The sequence below is a fragment of the Agelaius tricolor genome, unplaced genomic scaffold (assembly GCF_023055355.1).
Source record: "Agelaius tricolor isolate 1412-34295 unplaced genomic scaffold, bAgeTri1.0.p SCAF_147, whole genome shotgun sequence".
In the NCBI taxonomy this organism is placed as follows: Eukaryota; Metazoa; Chordata; class Aves; order Passeriformes; family Icteridae; genus Agelaius; species Agelaius tricolor.
Window position 1 is genome coordinate 32,746 of NW_027269407.1, and position 16,493 is coordinate 49,238.

The 16,493-nt window shown below is 53.9% G+C and overlaps 1 protein-coding gene across 4 annotated transcripts in view; it reads right to left on the reverse strand.

Annotated features, from left to right (window-relative positions):
- Positions 1-16,493, reverse strand: part of RBM19 (RNA binding motif protein 19) — a 69,254-nt gene that overhangs the window by 24,346 nt on the left and 28,415 nt on the right. For all 4 annotated transcript variants that reach the window (XM_071420529.1, XM_071420531.1, XM_071420530.1 and 1 more), the window contains exons 22-23: positions 10,616-10,721; positions 4,978-5,098 (exon numbers count right to left, since the gene is read on the reverse strand). In XM_071420529.1, coding sequence (XP_071276630.1) covers positions 4,978-5,098; positions 10,616-10,721 — 227 coding nt within the window. The remainder of the gene's footprint in view (positions 1-4,977; positions 5,099-10,615; positions 10,722-16,493) is intronic.

Consider the following 16,493-nt stretch of genomic DNA (forward strand, 5'->3'; position numbering starts at 1 on the left):
GCCATGGGGGCCACAAGGTGCCACCCCCAGACCCTCCAGCAGCTCTTCCCAGTGCAATCACCCAAAGGCACCAGGGATAACCCACCCTGGAGAAAGGTGCCAGCTCAGCAGTTCTCCCTCTCTACTCTGCTCCCAGCTCTCCTCCTTTGGAACGGCATCAAATGTGGTCTCATCTCCCAAATCCGCTGTAGGAGCATGTCTTGTACCTGCCACCCCTTCCCAACCAGAGCCTCATGGGGATCCCACAATGCTGAGGCTGCACAGCAGAGGAAAAGCTGGATATGGGATGCTGGGTGCCCAGGGAAGGAACATCCCTCAGCAGAGCAGCACCTGGCAGGGCTCTGGCAGGGCAATCCCCCACTGCACCCCCCAGATTCACCAGCTCGGCCACGGGCAGCACCAGCAGCATCCCCCTCTTGCCTAACAAGGGGAAAATAAAAACCCAGGAGGGTGGGGGAGCGAATTGGTTGGGCTTCCTTCCGTTCTGCTGCTCCAAGCTGGTTAAGGTTTGCCCGCTAACGATCCCATTTGCTTCCTTTAAACAATGGGCAAAGCCGGCGGGGGTGGGCCAGGAGGGGGATTACCACGGGATTAGAACGTGGCAGGGTTGTGGATGCCACGCTAATCCTGCAGGGTTTTACTCCCCGGCTCCGGCATGTGTTTGCATTAGTTACAGATGCTCTCGAGAAAAAAAAAAAAATTAAGGAAAAAAAAAAGAAATAGGAAAGGACAAAGGAGAAAAAAAGGGAGCCCAGCGGTTGGGAGGTGAGGGAAAAGGAAACCTGGGGTATGGAGGCCAGAGGAGTATCAGGACCGTGCCTTCCCTGGCTACCCCTGCTTCCAGGCACAGCTGTAAATAACCAGGGATGAGCCACAGCAGGGCCCGGCTGCTCTCCAACCACCCACGGCCCCCCCAGCTGAACCCCCGCCTCACACACCATCATAACCCCCCCACAAGTCGTTGCTTCCCCTCCCGGCGTGGTGAAATTCCCCATCTGTCAATTTAATGCTTTGATCGATGGCAAGGAGCAGGAAAGCGGCCCGGCACAGCTGGCTGCCCCCGTTAGGCCTGGCGGGAGAGCGGCGGGGCGGGCTCAGGAGCAGAGATTGGCCTTTGGTGGGATTGGGAACTAAACCCTCCCTGCACCAGGAATTGGCCTTTAGTGGGATTGGGAACAGAGCCCTCCCTGCATCAGGAATTGGCCTTTAGTGGGATTGGGAACAGAGCCCTCCCTACACAGCCCGGGTTGAGGGATTGGCCTTTAGTGGGATTGGGAACAGAGCCTTCCCTGCACCAGGAGCACCAGGAATTGGCTTTTAGTGGGATTGGGAACAGAGCCCTCCCTGCACCAGGAATTGGCATTTAGTGGGATTGGGAACAGAGCCCTCCCTGCACCAGGAGCACCAGGAATTGGCCTTTAGTGGGATTGGGAACAGAGCCCTCCCTGCACCAGGAATTGGCATTTAGTGGGATTGGGAACAGAGCCCTCCCTGCACCAGGAGCACCAGGAATTGGCCTTTAGCGGGATTGGGAGCCAGAGCCTTCCCTGCACAGCCCGGGTTGAGGGATTGGTGTTTAGTGGGATTGGGAACAGAGCCTTCCCTGCACCAGGAGCACCAGGAATTGGCCTTTAGTGGGATTGGGAACAGAGGCCCTCCCTGCACAGCCCGGGTTGAGAGGGGGAACAGGAGGGATTGGCGTTTAGTGGGATTGGGAACAGAGCCCTCCCTGCACAGCCTGGGCCGAGGGAGGGATTATAATTTAGTGGGATTGGGAGCCAGAGCCTTCCCTGCACAGCTGGGATTGGCATTCCCTGCCCAGGAGCAGAGGGATTGGCATTTAGTGGGATTGGGAACAGAGCCTTCCCTGCATGGCCCGGGCTGAGGAATTCTCATTTATTGGGACTGGGAGCCAGAGCCTTCCCTTCCATGCATGCTCGGTCTGAGGAGCATGAGGAATTGGCATTTAGTGGGATTGGGAGCCAGAGCCCTCCCTGCCCAGCCCTGGGAGAGAGCAGAGCACACTGAGGGGTGGGCAGTGCTTGCCAAGCTCCCCTCAGGATGGAGCTCGGGGGAGGAAGGGGTTGGAGCTGCTCCCAGCCCTTTGGAGCGGTGGCTCCATCATTTGGGGATGCAGGGGTGAGTCTGGAGTGTTCCCCCTGCACAGGGCACACATCATAGCTGCCCCTTGCCCCAGTGAGATCCCTTGGTCCCAGAGCCAGGACAGCCACCCTGCTGGTTTCCAAAGCTTCAGTGATCCTTCTTTTCCAAAGGGAAGATCCCCCTGCCCAAGCCAGGCTGAGCTGCTGCTGCTGGCAGTGTTTGTCACCTGTCCCTGCCCTGCTGTGGCATTTGTCACAACCCTGCTCCAGGTTATGAGCTGCACTAGAGGGTCCAGGGATAACTGCTGGCCAAGCTTTCCCTGGCTGCTCCTTCCCACGTTAAGAGTCACTGATTTTATCCACACAGCCTGTCCCTGGCCAGGCCCTCAGGCCCTCCAGCCACCTTACAACAATTAAAATTGCCCCCAGATTAAAAGTGGGGTGCAAACAAAACTCAGTGTCTTTTTTTTTTCTCTAAGTGCCTTCTGCCCCAGGGTGAAGAGCAGATCCTCAGAAATGAGCAAAAAGCCTGAAGCCCCTCCCAGACTGTGCTGGGAGCCAGCAGGGCTGAGGTGCCAGGCCTCAGGGCTGGGCTGTGGCTTCACTCCTGACAGAACCACTGAAACCACCCGTGGCAGTCAGTGACCACTCCTGGGCTCCTCACTTTCTCCTGGAACATTACAAAGCCTCAGAACAAGCCATAAAGAATGACCTGAAAACTACACAAAATGGGAAGGAAGCCTATTCCATTTTATTGCATCTATTAGACCTATTGAAAAGTCGGCTCAGAAGTGGTTTGATTGCCATGACAAATGCCTGCATGGAGAAAAGATTTGGGAGACCAGACCTCTCCTTCACAAATAACAGCAGAGACCTGGAACTGGAAGCCCAATCTCTCTAAATGATCTCTAGAAATAAGGTGTGAAATTGTAGCAGAGAGCAGAGTGGTAGGACACGTCTGTCACAGCCCAGGTCAGGACCTTGAAATACTAAGACAAAGATGATGAGGCTGACATTAGAGCTGGGGACACCACAGACCTCAGTCCTGATCGTTTCCTGAGGCTTGAAGACCTGAAAGGATCTTTTCTTTCCTATTCCCAGCTCGGGATGGGGACCTGGCCACTGCAGCTGTGGGAAGACCCTCACAGTTCACCCACACTGTGCTGGCAGAGGAAAACTCATGGGGGACACAGCACAGGGATGTCTGAGCTGCTCCTGTGCCCTATGGGGAGAGGAGGAGCTTGGGGAAATGGGGATCAGTAGGAAAAATCCTGGTTTCTGGGCTGTACCACCAGTGAAAAGAGATGCACGGTGTCAGCCTGGCTGTTGGGTGCTGTGTGTGCTCTGCATCCTCTCCATCCCTGCTCCATGTGGGAAAAGCAGCCTCTAGCCCCACCAGGGAGGAAAGCTGAAGGAGCATCCCCATTCCAGAGGGGTGCAGGCAGAGTGGGGCCAGCCTTTTTTCCCCTCTTTATCACTATCACCCACAGAGGGACAGGGTGCAGCTTCCTCCTCACCTCAGAGCCACTGGGCACCCCACAGTGCCTTGAAATCAGGAGCAGGCACTTCCCAAGGGAATAAAATCCCACCCTTGACCCTCCAGTGTGTCACAGAGAGGTTGAGACCCGGTCCCAGGCACCAGCCAGACCCTGGTGCCTATGGGTGTGCCTCAGCCTGGCTTTCCTGGCACAGATCCCTCCTGGCACACCCTGCTCTGCCACAGCATTAGCCACTGGCAGTTTGGAGTCACTGGATGTTCCTGAGACAGGCTGGAGCACAGCAGGGATTGTGCTGCCATCCTGTTTCCCATCCCTAAAGATGGGGAGTGGCAGCCTTGCTCCTGTTTCTCAGCTGAGACCCTGGAACCACTTCAGCTCCAAGGCTGCATTCCTGCTGGGATGTGAAAATGCTCTTCCTGCTGCCCTCCCCAGGGCCCCAGCTCGGTGAGGAAGAGCCCAGACAAGGAGGCTGGAGCAAAGACAGGCAAAAACTGGGGATAAGCAGAGCTTGGGGGAGGTGGCAGAGCTCACAGCCACATCTACTGAGAGTCTGCAAGGATCCTAAAGCCAAGACTGCTTATTTCCCCTTACACTGAGCAGAGTGGAAAGGGGGGAAGGAGATCCTGAAGATAAAACTGGGTGTTGAAACATCTCACCTGCTGTTTTCTCCACATGCACAACATGTCCCCACTCCACTGCTGGGTTCTGGGTGGGCACATCCACCCTCAGCCCTGCCACCACCAAACTGCAGCTTGCCCAGCCTGGAATGAGCAGCCCTGAACCATTTCAACATGGGGATCACTGGATCAGTCAGGATCACTGAATAACTGAGGTGTGCTGCTCTCCCCTCAGCAGGGATGTGCAGCCCCACAGCTGCTGCCAAACCCCCAGGCCACGGGCATGTGGTGATGGAGAGGGGAAGCAGGGAGGGGATGCAGGAGGAGGAGCATTGATCTCCAGCTTAGCCCTGCAGCCCAGGGGAGCCCTTCCTACATAAATATTTGCCAAGCAATGCATTTGTGCCTGTCGATGGCTGTCAATAGGAGCCTGCAGTGCTGTCATCTGCAGAGCTGTCACTCCCAGCAGCCTGAGCCAAGCAGCCCCTTCTGCATCCCATCACCACACAGTTTTCCCTTTTAACTCCACGTGCTGCATGCACAGAGCCTGTCCCCACCTCGGGAGCAGCCAGGGGAGGGAGCAAAGGCGCTGTGGCTGCCAGGTGGCACCGTGGTGCCCGGGCACACGCAGAGTTAACAGCTCACAGGCAGAGCTGCCAGACAAAGGCCTGGCCTGGCTGCCTCCCCCAGCGTGCTGAGGCTGCAGCAGGGAGCTGGCAGCCCCCAGCAGTGTGGCAGTGGCAGCAGAGCAGGGGTTACCGTGGAAGTGCTGGGCGGTTTTGCGGCGCAGGGCTTCCAGCGTCTCCTCCGTGTCCGCCCACTCCAGCACCAGCCTGCGGCCGTACAGGTGGGTGCTGTGGCACAGGGCCTGGAAGGCTTTCTGCACAATTCAAAGAGAGAGAGAAAAAAAAAGAAATTAAAGGAGAAAATAAGAATAGGCTCACAGGAGGGAAAGGCAGAAATGTTGTTCCCTCTGCCCTGGGGTGTAAAGGCCACCAGAGAACATCGTACTGGGAGTGATTTGCTCTGATGGGGCAGGATCCATCTCCATCAGAGACTCTGACTCGGTCATTTATCTTCCCTGCACTTGCAGCAGAGCACATTCCCATCATCACTGCTGCTGGCTCTGCTCCTGGGGGGCAGGCTGGAACCCAGCACAGGGTGGGACCACCCTGAGCCGGGAATGCTGCAGCCTCTGCAGCTCTGGGTGGGACCCTGTGACTGCCCAGCACCCTGTTCTCTGCTGGAACACAGGGAAGCACAGCTCAGCTGTGACAGAGGAGTTCCTTTCTGCTCTGGAAGCAAGATGGAAAACTGCCTTTCTCCTGCCAACCATTTGGTGACTTGGCCGTGGTGGCAGCACATGTGGCAGAGCAGAAGCCAGCACAGAAGCCCTCTGCTCTTTATGCCTGTGGTGGTTTGCTCTGATGCAGAAATCCAGAGGTTTCCTGGTGTTAGGTCCTGTTTGGTAACACCCATACAGCTGGAATCTCTTGCTGATGTTGAATACAAACATGCCAGCCAGCCCAGAGCTCAGATGGCTTTCTCTGCCCCTAGCCAACCAGCAGAGACACCCAGAAAGCACTGACTCAGTCTAGGGAAGTTTGATTTTGTCTTTATTTCCTACAGAATTTCAAGGAAATTCAGGACTGAGCAGGACTGGGCCCACAATGCAAATACACAAACACACTAGCCAAATATTTTTATCCCCAGGGGCCCACAAAGTGCTCCACAGTAAAGGCTGGGCACAGAGGGAGAGAAATGCCCCAAATGCTTTTTCAAAAACCCCAGCTAAGGCTGAGATTAGCTCAGGTTTTGAGCTCTGCAAACTCTATCCCTGGAACAAAAATGGCATCTGTAGGATCAGACAGACATCCTGCTGTCCAGCAGGGCCTTGTGCTCCCATCTGGAGGCCCCAAACCAGCCCCCAAACTGTCCTGTAGAAGTCCACACCTCTCCTCTGAGCCACCTGCTAAAAGCAGCTCTGAACCACTGCAGCTGTCTCCAAATGCCACATCTCTGGGCAGAGGGGCTTGTCCTGCTTTGCTGCCCACAGGGTCCTCAGGACCCTCCTTGAGCTGCTGGGTTATGAAACTCATTAAAAAAAATCCCATTTTCCAGTAACCTGAGCTTTCCTCTCTTTCCACAGTCCTTTCACTCATATAACCCTCATGTGCTGTAAAGCAGTGATGAGGAGCACCAGCTCCACCATGGCATGGGTGAAACTCCCACTGTCCCAGCACCCCCAGGGTGATCCTGGCAGGGCAGAGTGCCCCCTTTTTCAGGGGCACATTCCTCCTGGAAGAGCTGCAAGCTCCAGCTGTTTTTATTTGCTGCTGCTGTGTTTTCAAGGCCTATCTCCCAATTAGCAGAGCAATGTGTTGGCTTAAACAAACATTGGGGGGAGGTGGTGGGAGGGAGTTGTGAGGGCTGTTTGTGTTGGCACCAGGAGCCTTTTCCAAAGCCTGGCACACCACCCATGGCTCTAAACACTGCATTTCCTTTGTTAATTCCTATTTTTTGATTGCTCCTTCCCACAGCACAAGGAAGAGGGAAGTTGGGTGACAGCACACAGCCCATCTGTGCTCCATGGGTCATGGAGGAGGGCAGGCCATGACGAACGTGGCACTTGGTGGGCTCTGCTCCACTGAGCCACTTCTCTGCCCCCACCTCTTCCTCCTCCTCCTCCTCATGGGATTGCCATCCTCTAGTTTTGCTGGGAAAGGTCATGGAGCAACACAGAAGGCAGATGCTGCCATCAGGTTGTGTTATGTGCAGGAAACCCACTGGGTGAGACACATCTGCCACCAGCCTGGTGACAATGGCCCTTCCTGGCCAAACACATCCCCAAAATGAGTTGGTTTGCACCCATGATGAAGAAAGCTCCAGCCTGTACTGGGGTCTCTGCTCCCTGTCTTCCAGATGGGCTCCAGGAGCTGGGAATGCAGAAGAGAAGCTGCACATTTCAGGTGACAAACACACGGATGTCACTTCTTTGGAAATGAGCTAAAAGACAAAACTAGCTGTTCAGTGCTCTGAGAGGAATTAAGACTTTTTCAGGGAAAAAAAAAAAAAAAGAGAAAGCACTGATGATTTAAAAGACAAAGGGATGAAGGGGAGAAATGCCATCCCCATACATCCACACTGCTGGAAATCTTCCAGGGAGAGGAGGAAATCTGCCACTGCTGCTATTCCAAATGAAGAGATAGGTAGGAAAAAATATATTTTAATTAGGTGACAAGTATGAAATGAGGAGAAGCAGGCTGGCTTTCAGAGAAAGCAGGAGCTATTTTTGGGGTGCAGCTCCTCTGTGTGAGCATCTGGCTTCCCAGGACAGCTCTCTGGAGGAACAAAGAAGGGCCAGAGGTTTGTGGAGTTGTATCCAAATGAGGGATAAAGGCAGGTGTGGTGACTGCTCATCCAAGAGAGAGACTCACCACAAAAGCCCTCTAATTCTCAGGGCTTTGTATCTTCCTACAGCTTTAAGGAGAGCCTTTGCCACAAAAAGCTCCTTTGGAAATGCCCAAACCTGATTCTGCTGCATTTGGTAACACACCCTCTGCCAGGCCACCCCAAGCCTGCAGATCCCTGGCAAACCTTTTCCCAGGCCTCATTTGCTTTCCAGATGCTTTAGGGTTGCATGGAAACACTATGGGCTTCTCCTCCTCGAGAATAGGATGTGAGCATGATTTAAAATGCCATTTCTGAGCATTTTTTTGCAAAGTTTGGTTCAAGCTTAACATTACGGCTCAGCATGGCGGGAAAAAGCAGGGAGAGGAAAGGGAGAGGCTGGAACAGCAGCTTAAAAACATCTGTGGGATTCAGAAAGAGAATTTCCAAGTGAAGAGGTGGCTGCTAACCCCCCAGGAAGGGCAGGCTGCTGGGATGAGGCAGGCAGAGCTCTGGAGCAGAGCCTGCTGTGCTGGGAGGGCCAGGAGCAGAGGCAGGAGCGCAGCGTCTGTCACCCACGGGTGTGACAGCGCCAGCCTTGACTGCTGCACTCATTTGGAGGACAGTGCTGCTCTGCCTCCAGATTCCCCCTTGCCCTATTAAATACTCAAGCCAAAGAGCCTCCAGGCTGGAATCATTAGAGGGACAAAGGGTCAACAACATTAGGAGATTGATAAATATCCCTCCCTTGCAAGAGCCGGTCCCAACTGAGGATGCTCTCCGCGATGCCAGATGCACACAAGGATTTTTCCTTCCGTGTGTGTGCATTTTGAAAGCATTGGCTGTCTCTCCCAAATGGGCAATTTCTATTTGGAGACCAGATGTATTTTTATATCAACAGGGGAGAAAAGTGGGAACTCGGCTTCCCAGTTAATAGTTCAAAAATAAAAACAATTCCGCAACGATTCTGCACAGGGAACGTCAGGAAATGTTTAGTGCTTCCTTAACTGGAGTTAATTTGGTATTGCCAGCGCATCAGAGTTGCAGGGAAGGCTGAGGAGATCAAGCCAAGCCCGATGGGGCAGAGCTGCAGGCACAGCATCGGGGAGCTGGGAGGAGGAGCCCCCGTGTCTGTGCTGGCTGTGGAAAATCTCCATGTGCGCTCCCACAGCAGCCGTGCTTGTTCAGAGAAAAAGACAAACACGGGAGGTCACAGGCTTTAAATGCCCAACAAAGGCAGCCTAACTATTCTATTACAAACCCATCATGTTTTATAAGATGCTTATAAGCAATTTCCAGATTACCACTCTGAGCAAAAGCGTCACTGACAGTCAGAGCTATTCAGCTCAGAGGTCTCCAGGCCCACTCCCCTCCTCTCTCATTTCACTCAGCAATAAACTCTAAGCCAATTATGAGCATGTTTACAATATTCAGGATCCTATTCATCAATACACTGTGCATCCTCTTCCAGACGGCCAATGGAGTGTACTTGATGTGCCACTTGTGAGACAATTAAATCCCTCAAAGAGATGAGGGTGGAAAAAAAATATGAAGAAGGAAGAAGAGCTGCTTTGCTGGGAAAGAAGAAAACCCTGCTGAGAGTTGTTCCACAGGGCAGCTCTCTCCCTGCATGCTCCCCTCCATGAGCTTTGGGAGCTGTGCCCTGGGCCAGAGCCTGCCTGGCTCTCTCCCCTCACCATAGATGGGCTGCCTATCACTGAGATGCCCATTTGTCCAGTGCAGCTGGAATCAGCCCCTGAGAGGATGAAAAGGGATGGGAAGCAAACACTGAGCTGTGCCTGCTTCCCCCAGAGAGCAGCAGTAAAGAACCAGTCAGGTCTCTCTCTGTACCCTTCCATCCAAAGCCTAAAGTTTCCTTGGGAAAGAGATTAATTCAAACCCCAGGAACAAAGCCTGAGTGACTGTGCAGTGAAGCAGAGGTGAAAGCAAAGCTGCTTTGAGCAGAGCCACAGGCACAGCTCAAGGTGCAGGGAGAGGAACCAGGCTCCTGGGGGGATCCCCTGCACCCCCAGCTGACCCCCAAGGGGAGGAGGGAAGCTGAGCAGAGGGAAGTTTGAGTTAGGATCAATACAGGACTAACAAAGAAACTCCATGTACTGTGTTATACAGGAGGTCAGGCTGGAAGGGATGATCTAATAGTCCCTTGTGATCCTGGATCAATGAATGCTGTCTAAAAACATAAACACAGGCTCTGGCTGGCTCCCCCCTCCTCTCTCCTTCATCTGCACTCACAGTCTGGAAAATCTGGAGTTTTGGGGGCTCATGTGGTCCCTTCCCTCCAGCAATAACATCCCGTGGGTTGTGCTTACAGCCACTCCCTTCCAGACCCTGCCCAAACCACCAGGAATCAGCAGCAGGATGAAATCCACCCTGCTCCAGAACCTCTGGCAAAGGATGAGAGCAGGATACCACCATCAGACAGGCTGCAATCCCCTTGTTTCTGCTAAAAGCATGGAACTTAAAGATACAGGAAAGCTTTCAAAAAATAAATGAACTAGGCCAATTCATAACTACTGATCCTCTGGCACAGTCACTGGGAAAGCAGCAGGGTAAGGCTGCTCACAGGGGGCTCTCAAAACACACAGAAGAACTGGTGAACACAAGCCTTGAATGGGTTGCAAATTAGGGAACAGCCACAATATCCAAAACTCCCCTAAAATCAAGGTGGTGCTGGAGGTGGGACATGTGCAGAGGTTTCCTGATGTGTTAATGTTGGGTCAAAACCATCCTGTCTCACCTTGCTGCTGGCAAACCTGAAAAATAAGCTCCTGTCCTTCCATATTACAAGAATTTTGAGTTATTTTATCAGTTGCACCAAAATTATTCCCTTTAGGGGCTGGCTTGTGGGTTTTGTTGCTGCCCACATGGGGGTTTCAGCCTGAGTGCAGCTTTCCTGGGCAATGCTACCAGCCCAAACCTGGGCAGGGGGACAGAGCCTCCAGGCTGCCCTCCCCACCTGGGGCAGTGCCAGAAGGGCACAGCTCACCTTGGCATCCTGCTTGGTGACGAAATCCACAAAGCCAAAGCCCCGGTGGGATCCTGTTCCCGCCATTTTCTTGGGCAGCCGGACGGTCTTGAGCTCTCCAAAGGTGCTGGCAATGCAAGGAAAAGCAGGGACAGCATGAGATGAAGGCAAGAGTCACCCCTTCCCCACAAACCCTGGCAGTGCCAGCTGCACACCCACACTGAGTGGTGTCCTGCAGCCACTCTGCTGCCCTGAAAGCCCCATTTCCAAAGCAAGTACCAGTTAAAAAACTCAGCTTGCATTTGAAGGATAATTCTGGATATAAAACTTAACAATACAAAAAATTTCTTTAATGTAACTGCTTTGTTCTTCCTTCCCTCAGGAGATCCAGCCAGAATGCCATGCCCTGCTCAGGGTGGGCAAAGCATCTCCAGGTTAGCAGGGCTGCTCCAGATGCCACCAAAAGAGATTTATTTGCACCTTTAAAGAGGGGCTGGAGTGCACAGGATACAGGCAGGACACAGAGCATGGCCCCACAGGGAATTATTCTGTTTCCAGAACAGCTCCTCCATCCCCAGAGGTGTCATCCCTCCAACTCCAGGGATCCTGGGCATTTTTTATGATTGGATTTCCTCGCTCTAACCCTTCAGCCTCTGCCATCCTGCAGCTTCTGTGCTGGAATAAACTGGTTTTATCTAAGCTTTCTGGATGTAGAAAGGGAAACAGGCGAATCCAGCAGACCACAACAACCTCCATATCCAACAGCATTTCAGACAAGTTTTGCAGTGTCAATGGAAAGCCAAGAATGGGGAGATAAGGGGGTTCCTGTCCCACAGAAGGAACTTGTGGCTTGAGCAGCAAAGCATGCAGCCATCCCACTTTGTCCAAAAACCCTAAAAGGGTTTTTTAGCCCCAAAGGCAGCACGTGCTGGACACCCCTCTCCACTGCCATCCCCTGGAGAAATTCCAGGACAAAGCCAATGCTTTCCCTGCTGCCAAGCTCCCTCTTCCCCTTCTCCTCCCCTCCCCTCACACCCATTTATATCAAACACATATGCACAAACTGCAGGCAATAAATATTTAATGTGGCCCAGGTCTGAAGAGATGTGTTATTTTATTTGAAAATCTCCACACAGGCGTGCATACACAAAAGGAGCCTGGGATACAGCAGTGCCAAAGAGCACCTGGGAATAAACACAGTAAAGGCCATAAACGCTCTCGTGAAATGATATAAGCTAAATCCTGGGAGTTAACCTGCTGCACTGGCAGCATGACCAGGCATTCATCCACCCAATTTCCTTAGGCAACGTGGTGTGTAAATGCACCATTATGAAGCTTCAAAATGAATCCGCACGTCTCGCGCTCGGTGCTTTCCCTCCCTCTCCCTGCTGCCCCCTCCGAGCTGGAGCCACGCAAACAAACAAACAAACCCCAGCACAGCAGAGGGAGCAGCCTCAGCTGCTGGAGGGCTCGGATCCTGGGGGTTCCAGAGGTCCTCCTGCAACGGGGTGGGGGTGACAGGGACTCCCAGGATGCCTGGAGCAACTCAAATGCTGCAGTTGGGTGAAGGGAGAGGCAAGGGGACAGCTCCTGAGCCATGGAAATGCCCATCTAGCTAGGAAAAATGGGAGGCAAAGCCCATGGGCATGCTCTACTCTCTCTCTCTCTCCATGAAAAATATCAAGGACATTGCCTGGGGGCAGCAGAATATTTGCTGAAGGAACAGGAGCAGAGTACTTGCTCAAAGGGAGGTCTCAGACAATGCTCAGTCTGTGCACTGAAACACCAACGTGTCCTTTGGACACCAAAACCCAGCACTCAGGGTGGCCAGGGGGTACCCACAGGAGCAGGATGGCTCTGGATTCAGGGTGCCAGCTATGCTGACCCACATCAGCCTGGGCAGAGCTGGCAGAAATTGGCCCTTCCTTCCTCCCCAGCTCAGAGCAGTCCAGGCCACCCACACGTGGAGAGGAGTGGAGGGAGGGGACACCTGCTCCAGATCCACAGCAGGGCTGGCCAGGAGCTTTCCCTGGGCACTGGGAGCCAGCAGGGGCTCCCAGAGAGATGGATGCAGGGAACAGGCGAGGTGCAGGGGTGAGGGAAGCCGAGGGGACAGGGCTGACCCCAGTGGGGCCGTGCAGGGGAGCAGCATCCCCCCCACTGCGGCGCTAATTAGAAAACACAACACAGCAATTACCGGCGGGAGCTGCGAATGAGGCACAGCTCCGGCCTTTAATGTTCTCCTCTCTGGTGCCAGGCACAGACTCACACCTCTCCTTTCCAATTATTTCTGCTGGGTTTGGGGGGAGAGAGAGGCAGAGGCAGAAGGAAACCCAATTACCCCCCACAGTGGCAGGCTCCCTGCCCAGGGAAGCCAGAGGGAAGCCAGGTGCTGATGGGTTTGCTCCCACTCCGGCTCATCCGGGATGGCCAGGCAGGGACTGTGCCAGGGGCAAAGGCATGGGGATGGGCATGGGAGGAGGAAAAGCATGGAGCACATCACCCAAGTGACAGCAGAGCATAATGGCAAGGGAAGGAAGAAAGCTCTTCCATTAGATGTCATGGAGCTGTTTGAAAATGTGCTCCCAGGGGCTGGGATGGCTGTGGAGTCACAGCAAATCAGACACGGTGGCACTGCCAGCTCCTTCCCCTTCCAGCACAGATGGAGTGAAAAAACCCACAGGCAGCCCAGGGTGGGGGCTCCTCTGGGTGCTGGTGCCTCTCTCCTCTCCAGGTGGGCAGAGATCAGCAATCCTGCTGCCAGCACAGAACACAGCACCAGGCCAGGCTCCTTCCCTCGAGCAGCATGGTTTACAGGGAGGTTTCCAGCATCAGTGAGTGTGAAACCAGAGCAGTTTCTGGATTTATACTCACCCAGCCATCCATGCCTTCTCCAAGTGCTGCTGAGCCCCCAAGCGCTCCAGGGCTGGTGGTTGTGGGAGCAAAGCCCTTTCAGGCTTGAGACATTGACTTGTTTGCAGTCAGCCGGGCTTAACTCTGCACAAGACTTGAACCTCAGTCCTGAAGAGCCCACCAGCCCCCCGTGCCTGGCCTGGAGCTGGATTTCTGACAGGACACTGGGGTGGGATTTCAGTGTGGCCAAGGTGTGCAGCAATCCCAAATCTCTTGTGAAACCTCCACAGAGCTGCTCACAATTAATACAGAGAGGTTTGGGGGCCAAAAGCAAAGAGCTTTTGCTGCAGAGGCAGCAGGATGGCAGAGCCCCTGGTGACCAGCCATGCACACTGCTGGTCCTGGCTTCCTCTCCACAGGTCTATGAACAATAGTGTCCAACAGCTACTCTCTGAAATCCCAAGTGGAATCAGGAGCAGGAGGGGAGGGCAGAGGTGTGGAGGATGTGGCTCTGCCTGGGCTCCCCTGTCCCTGCAGGCCCTGCCAGCCAGGCTGGCAGATCTGGCCTCACACCTCGCTCTCCCAGGCTTGGCACATTTTCCTGCTGCTGGCTGGGAGGGATGACAGCCTCCACAAACACTGCAACTCCTATTTCCTAAATGAGAACCTTTGTTTTGTGCCCATCCAGATTTGTGGGAAACCAGAAAAAGCCTGTGCTGGCCCTGGCTGAGCCACAATCCACAGGGCTGCAGAACAGAGACAGCCACGAGCTCTCCTGTGACAAGTCACCCCTTCCAAGCTCAGCAGGAACACAGGGTGCATCCCAGGGATGCCAGCAGGGACATCCCCTCCCTCTCACCCACAAGAGGTGCAACATTTCTCCATGGCAGTGCTGGCTATCAGCTGCTCTCCTGCTGCTTTGGCAGCTCTTCCAGCTGCCATCCTGCTTCCCTGGCTGAACACAGGCAGGAAAAGGAGATTTCTCCTCCTCACTGCAAGCTGGCTGCAGGTCAGAGGAACATCACTCCTTGGGATTGTAATTATATCCTTCTGGCACAGGCCAGCTGGGAGGCAAGTCCTTTGCCTGCTAATTATAGGACATTATATTGCTATTAACCAGCACATTGCAGCTCAGGAGACAACCCACAGCTCACCTGGCTTTGCCTGGTCACCACAAGGAGCCTGCACATCCTTCACCAACACAGCCCAGAGGCCATGGGACAGAGGAGAATGGGCAGGTGAGCTCCTCTTCCCTCCCCTTCCTCACTCCCTGCTCTCCAGAAAACCCCACAGCTTCAGGCAGCAGTGAAGGCTGCTCGTTCATGGGACAGGTACCTGCAGATCAGGGTGAACCTGGAATCAGAGTGGTTTGCTTGGAAGAAACCTTAAAGCCCATTCTGTTCCACCTCCTGCCATGGGCAGGGACTCCTTCCACTGTCCCAGGTGGCTCCAAGCCCTGTCCAGCCTGGCTTTGGGCACTGCCAGGGATCCAGGGGCAGCCACAGCTGCTCTGGGCACCTGTGCCAGGGCCTGCCCACCTGCCCAGGGAACAGCTTCTTCCAAAGGAATTATAAACATCTCTCCAGCTGAGAAGTTTTCCCTCCATTTCAACCCCTTCCCTGTCTAAAAGAGCAGCACTTAAACTGCAAAATCCTTGGGACAGGCCAGACTGTCCATCCCTGATGGGCATTTTCAAGTCCCAGACACAGAGATGTGTTCATCTGACTTGATCATGGTGCACCCCAAGCCATGAGCTGGTCAAGGACTCTTGGGTTGCCAAGTACAACAGACACCATGAATCTGTCCAATGCCAAAAGCACAGAACATCTTGGAAAACAACCACAAAAATCACCCTGAGTCTTCTGCAGATGTGTACAGAGATCCCACTGCACAGAGCAGTCCTAAATCCCCCTCTCTGGTTTATACCCCTTCAAGAAAAACAAAACAGCAAAACCATGCTGAAAAACTGATTAGGAAAACCTTTCTCAAGGCTGCCAACCTTCTCCTGGGTTGCCACCATCTCCTCCTCCTCTCCTCTCGCCAGCCCTGCCCATCTCCCCCCCGGTGACTGCTGGCAGCCCCAGGCCGGAGCTCAGGCAGGCAGCGTGACCGCTCATCCCAAACAGCTCTGGGCAGGGATGAGGAGGCCAAAAGAGACACAAGTCCTTCCCTCCCCTCCCTGCACAGCCTCAGCCCCAGGAGCAGGCTGCAGCCACATGGAATTCACTCAATCCCTTCTTTTTTTCTCCCCCCAAACAGGACCTTCCCCCTCCGGAAGGCCCTGCCACACTCTGCCTCTGCATTTGCTGATTAAAAGGGGAAGGGGAAAAAAAATACAGTAATGGTCCTTTTTTTCTTTCTTCCTCCTGGAGGAAGGCAGGACCCTGGCAAATGGTTTTGCCCCTGGGCTGAGCCATGGCCAGTTGCACCCCCTGCATGAGGGAGTTAATGGAATACGCAGCAGAAGGGCCCTCCCGCCTCCCGCTCCAGGACTTCAGCTGACTCCAGGATGGCTAATCCCATTACAAGAAAATAACGTGGATAATTCAAGCTAATGAAATCGTTACAAGAATGTGGACAGCCAGGGGTGGACATTCAGAGCCAATTTAACACTCCTTGGTGTTGTTATCCCCGGCACAGGAAATATCTGAAAAGGAGGAAAGGAAAGGGAAGGAGGGAAGAAAAAAGCCTTCCTCTCTTGTTAGCTTAAATCCTGTTAGAGAGTTCAGGAATTATCTGGCACCCATCTCCCCTATTACCATTATCAGCAGCAGCATCAGTAATGTCTCCTTCACCTCTGGAAGCCAGCAAATGAATGCACAGGAAGACAAGGTGGGAGGGAACCTCTGGGTCCTGGAGCCCAGTCAAACTGTGGCTCCCTCCAGCTCTGGTGGAGGGGTTTGGCAGCAGAGCAGGGGAGCAGTGTCCCCCTGGCCCACAGCAGGAAGCAGGTCCCCAGTGCAAAGCTGATCCTTCATTCATGTCCTGCTGGATAATCAAAGCTCCTGCAAAATCCGTGCGAAAAGCCAGCGGGACAGGGGACAGC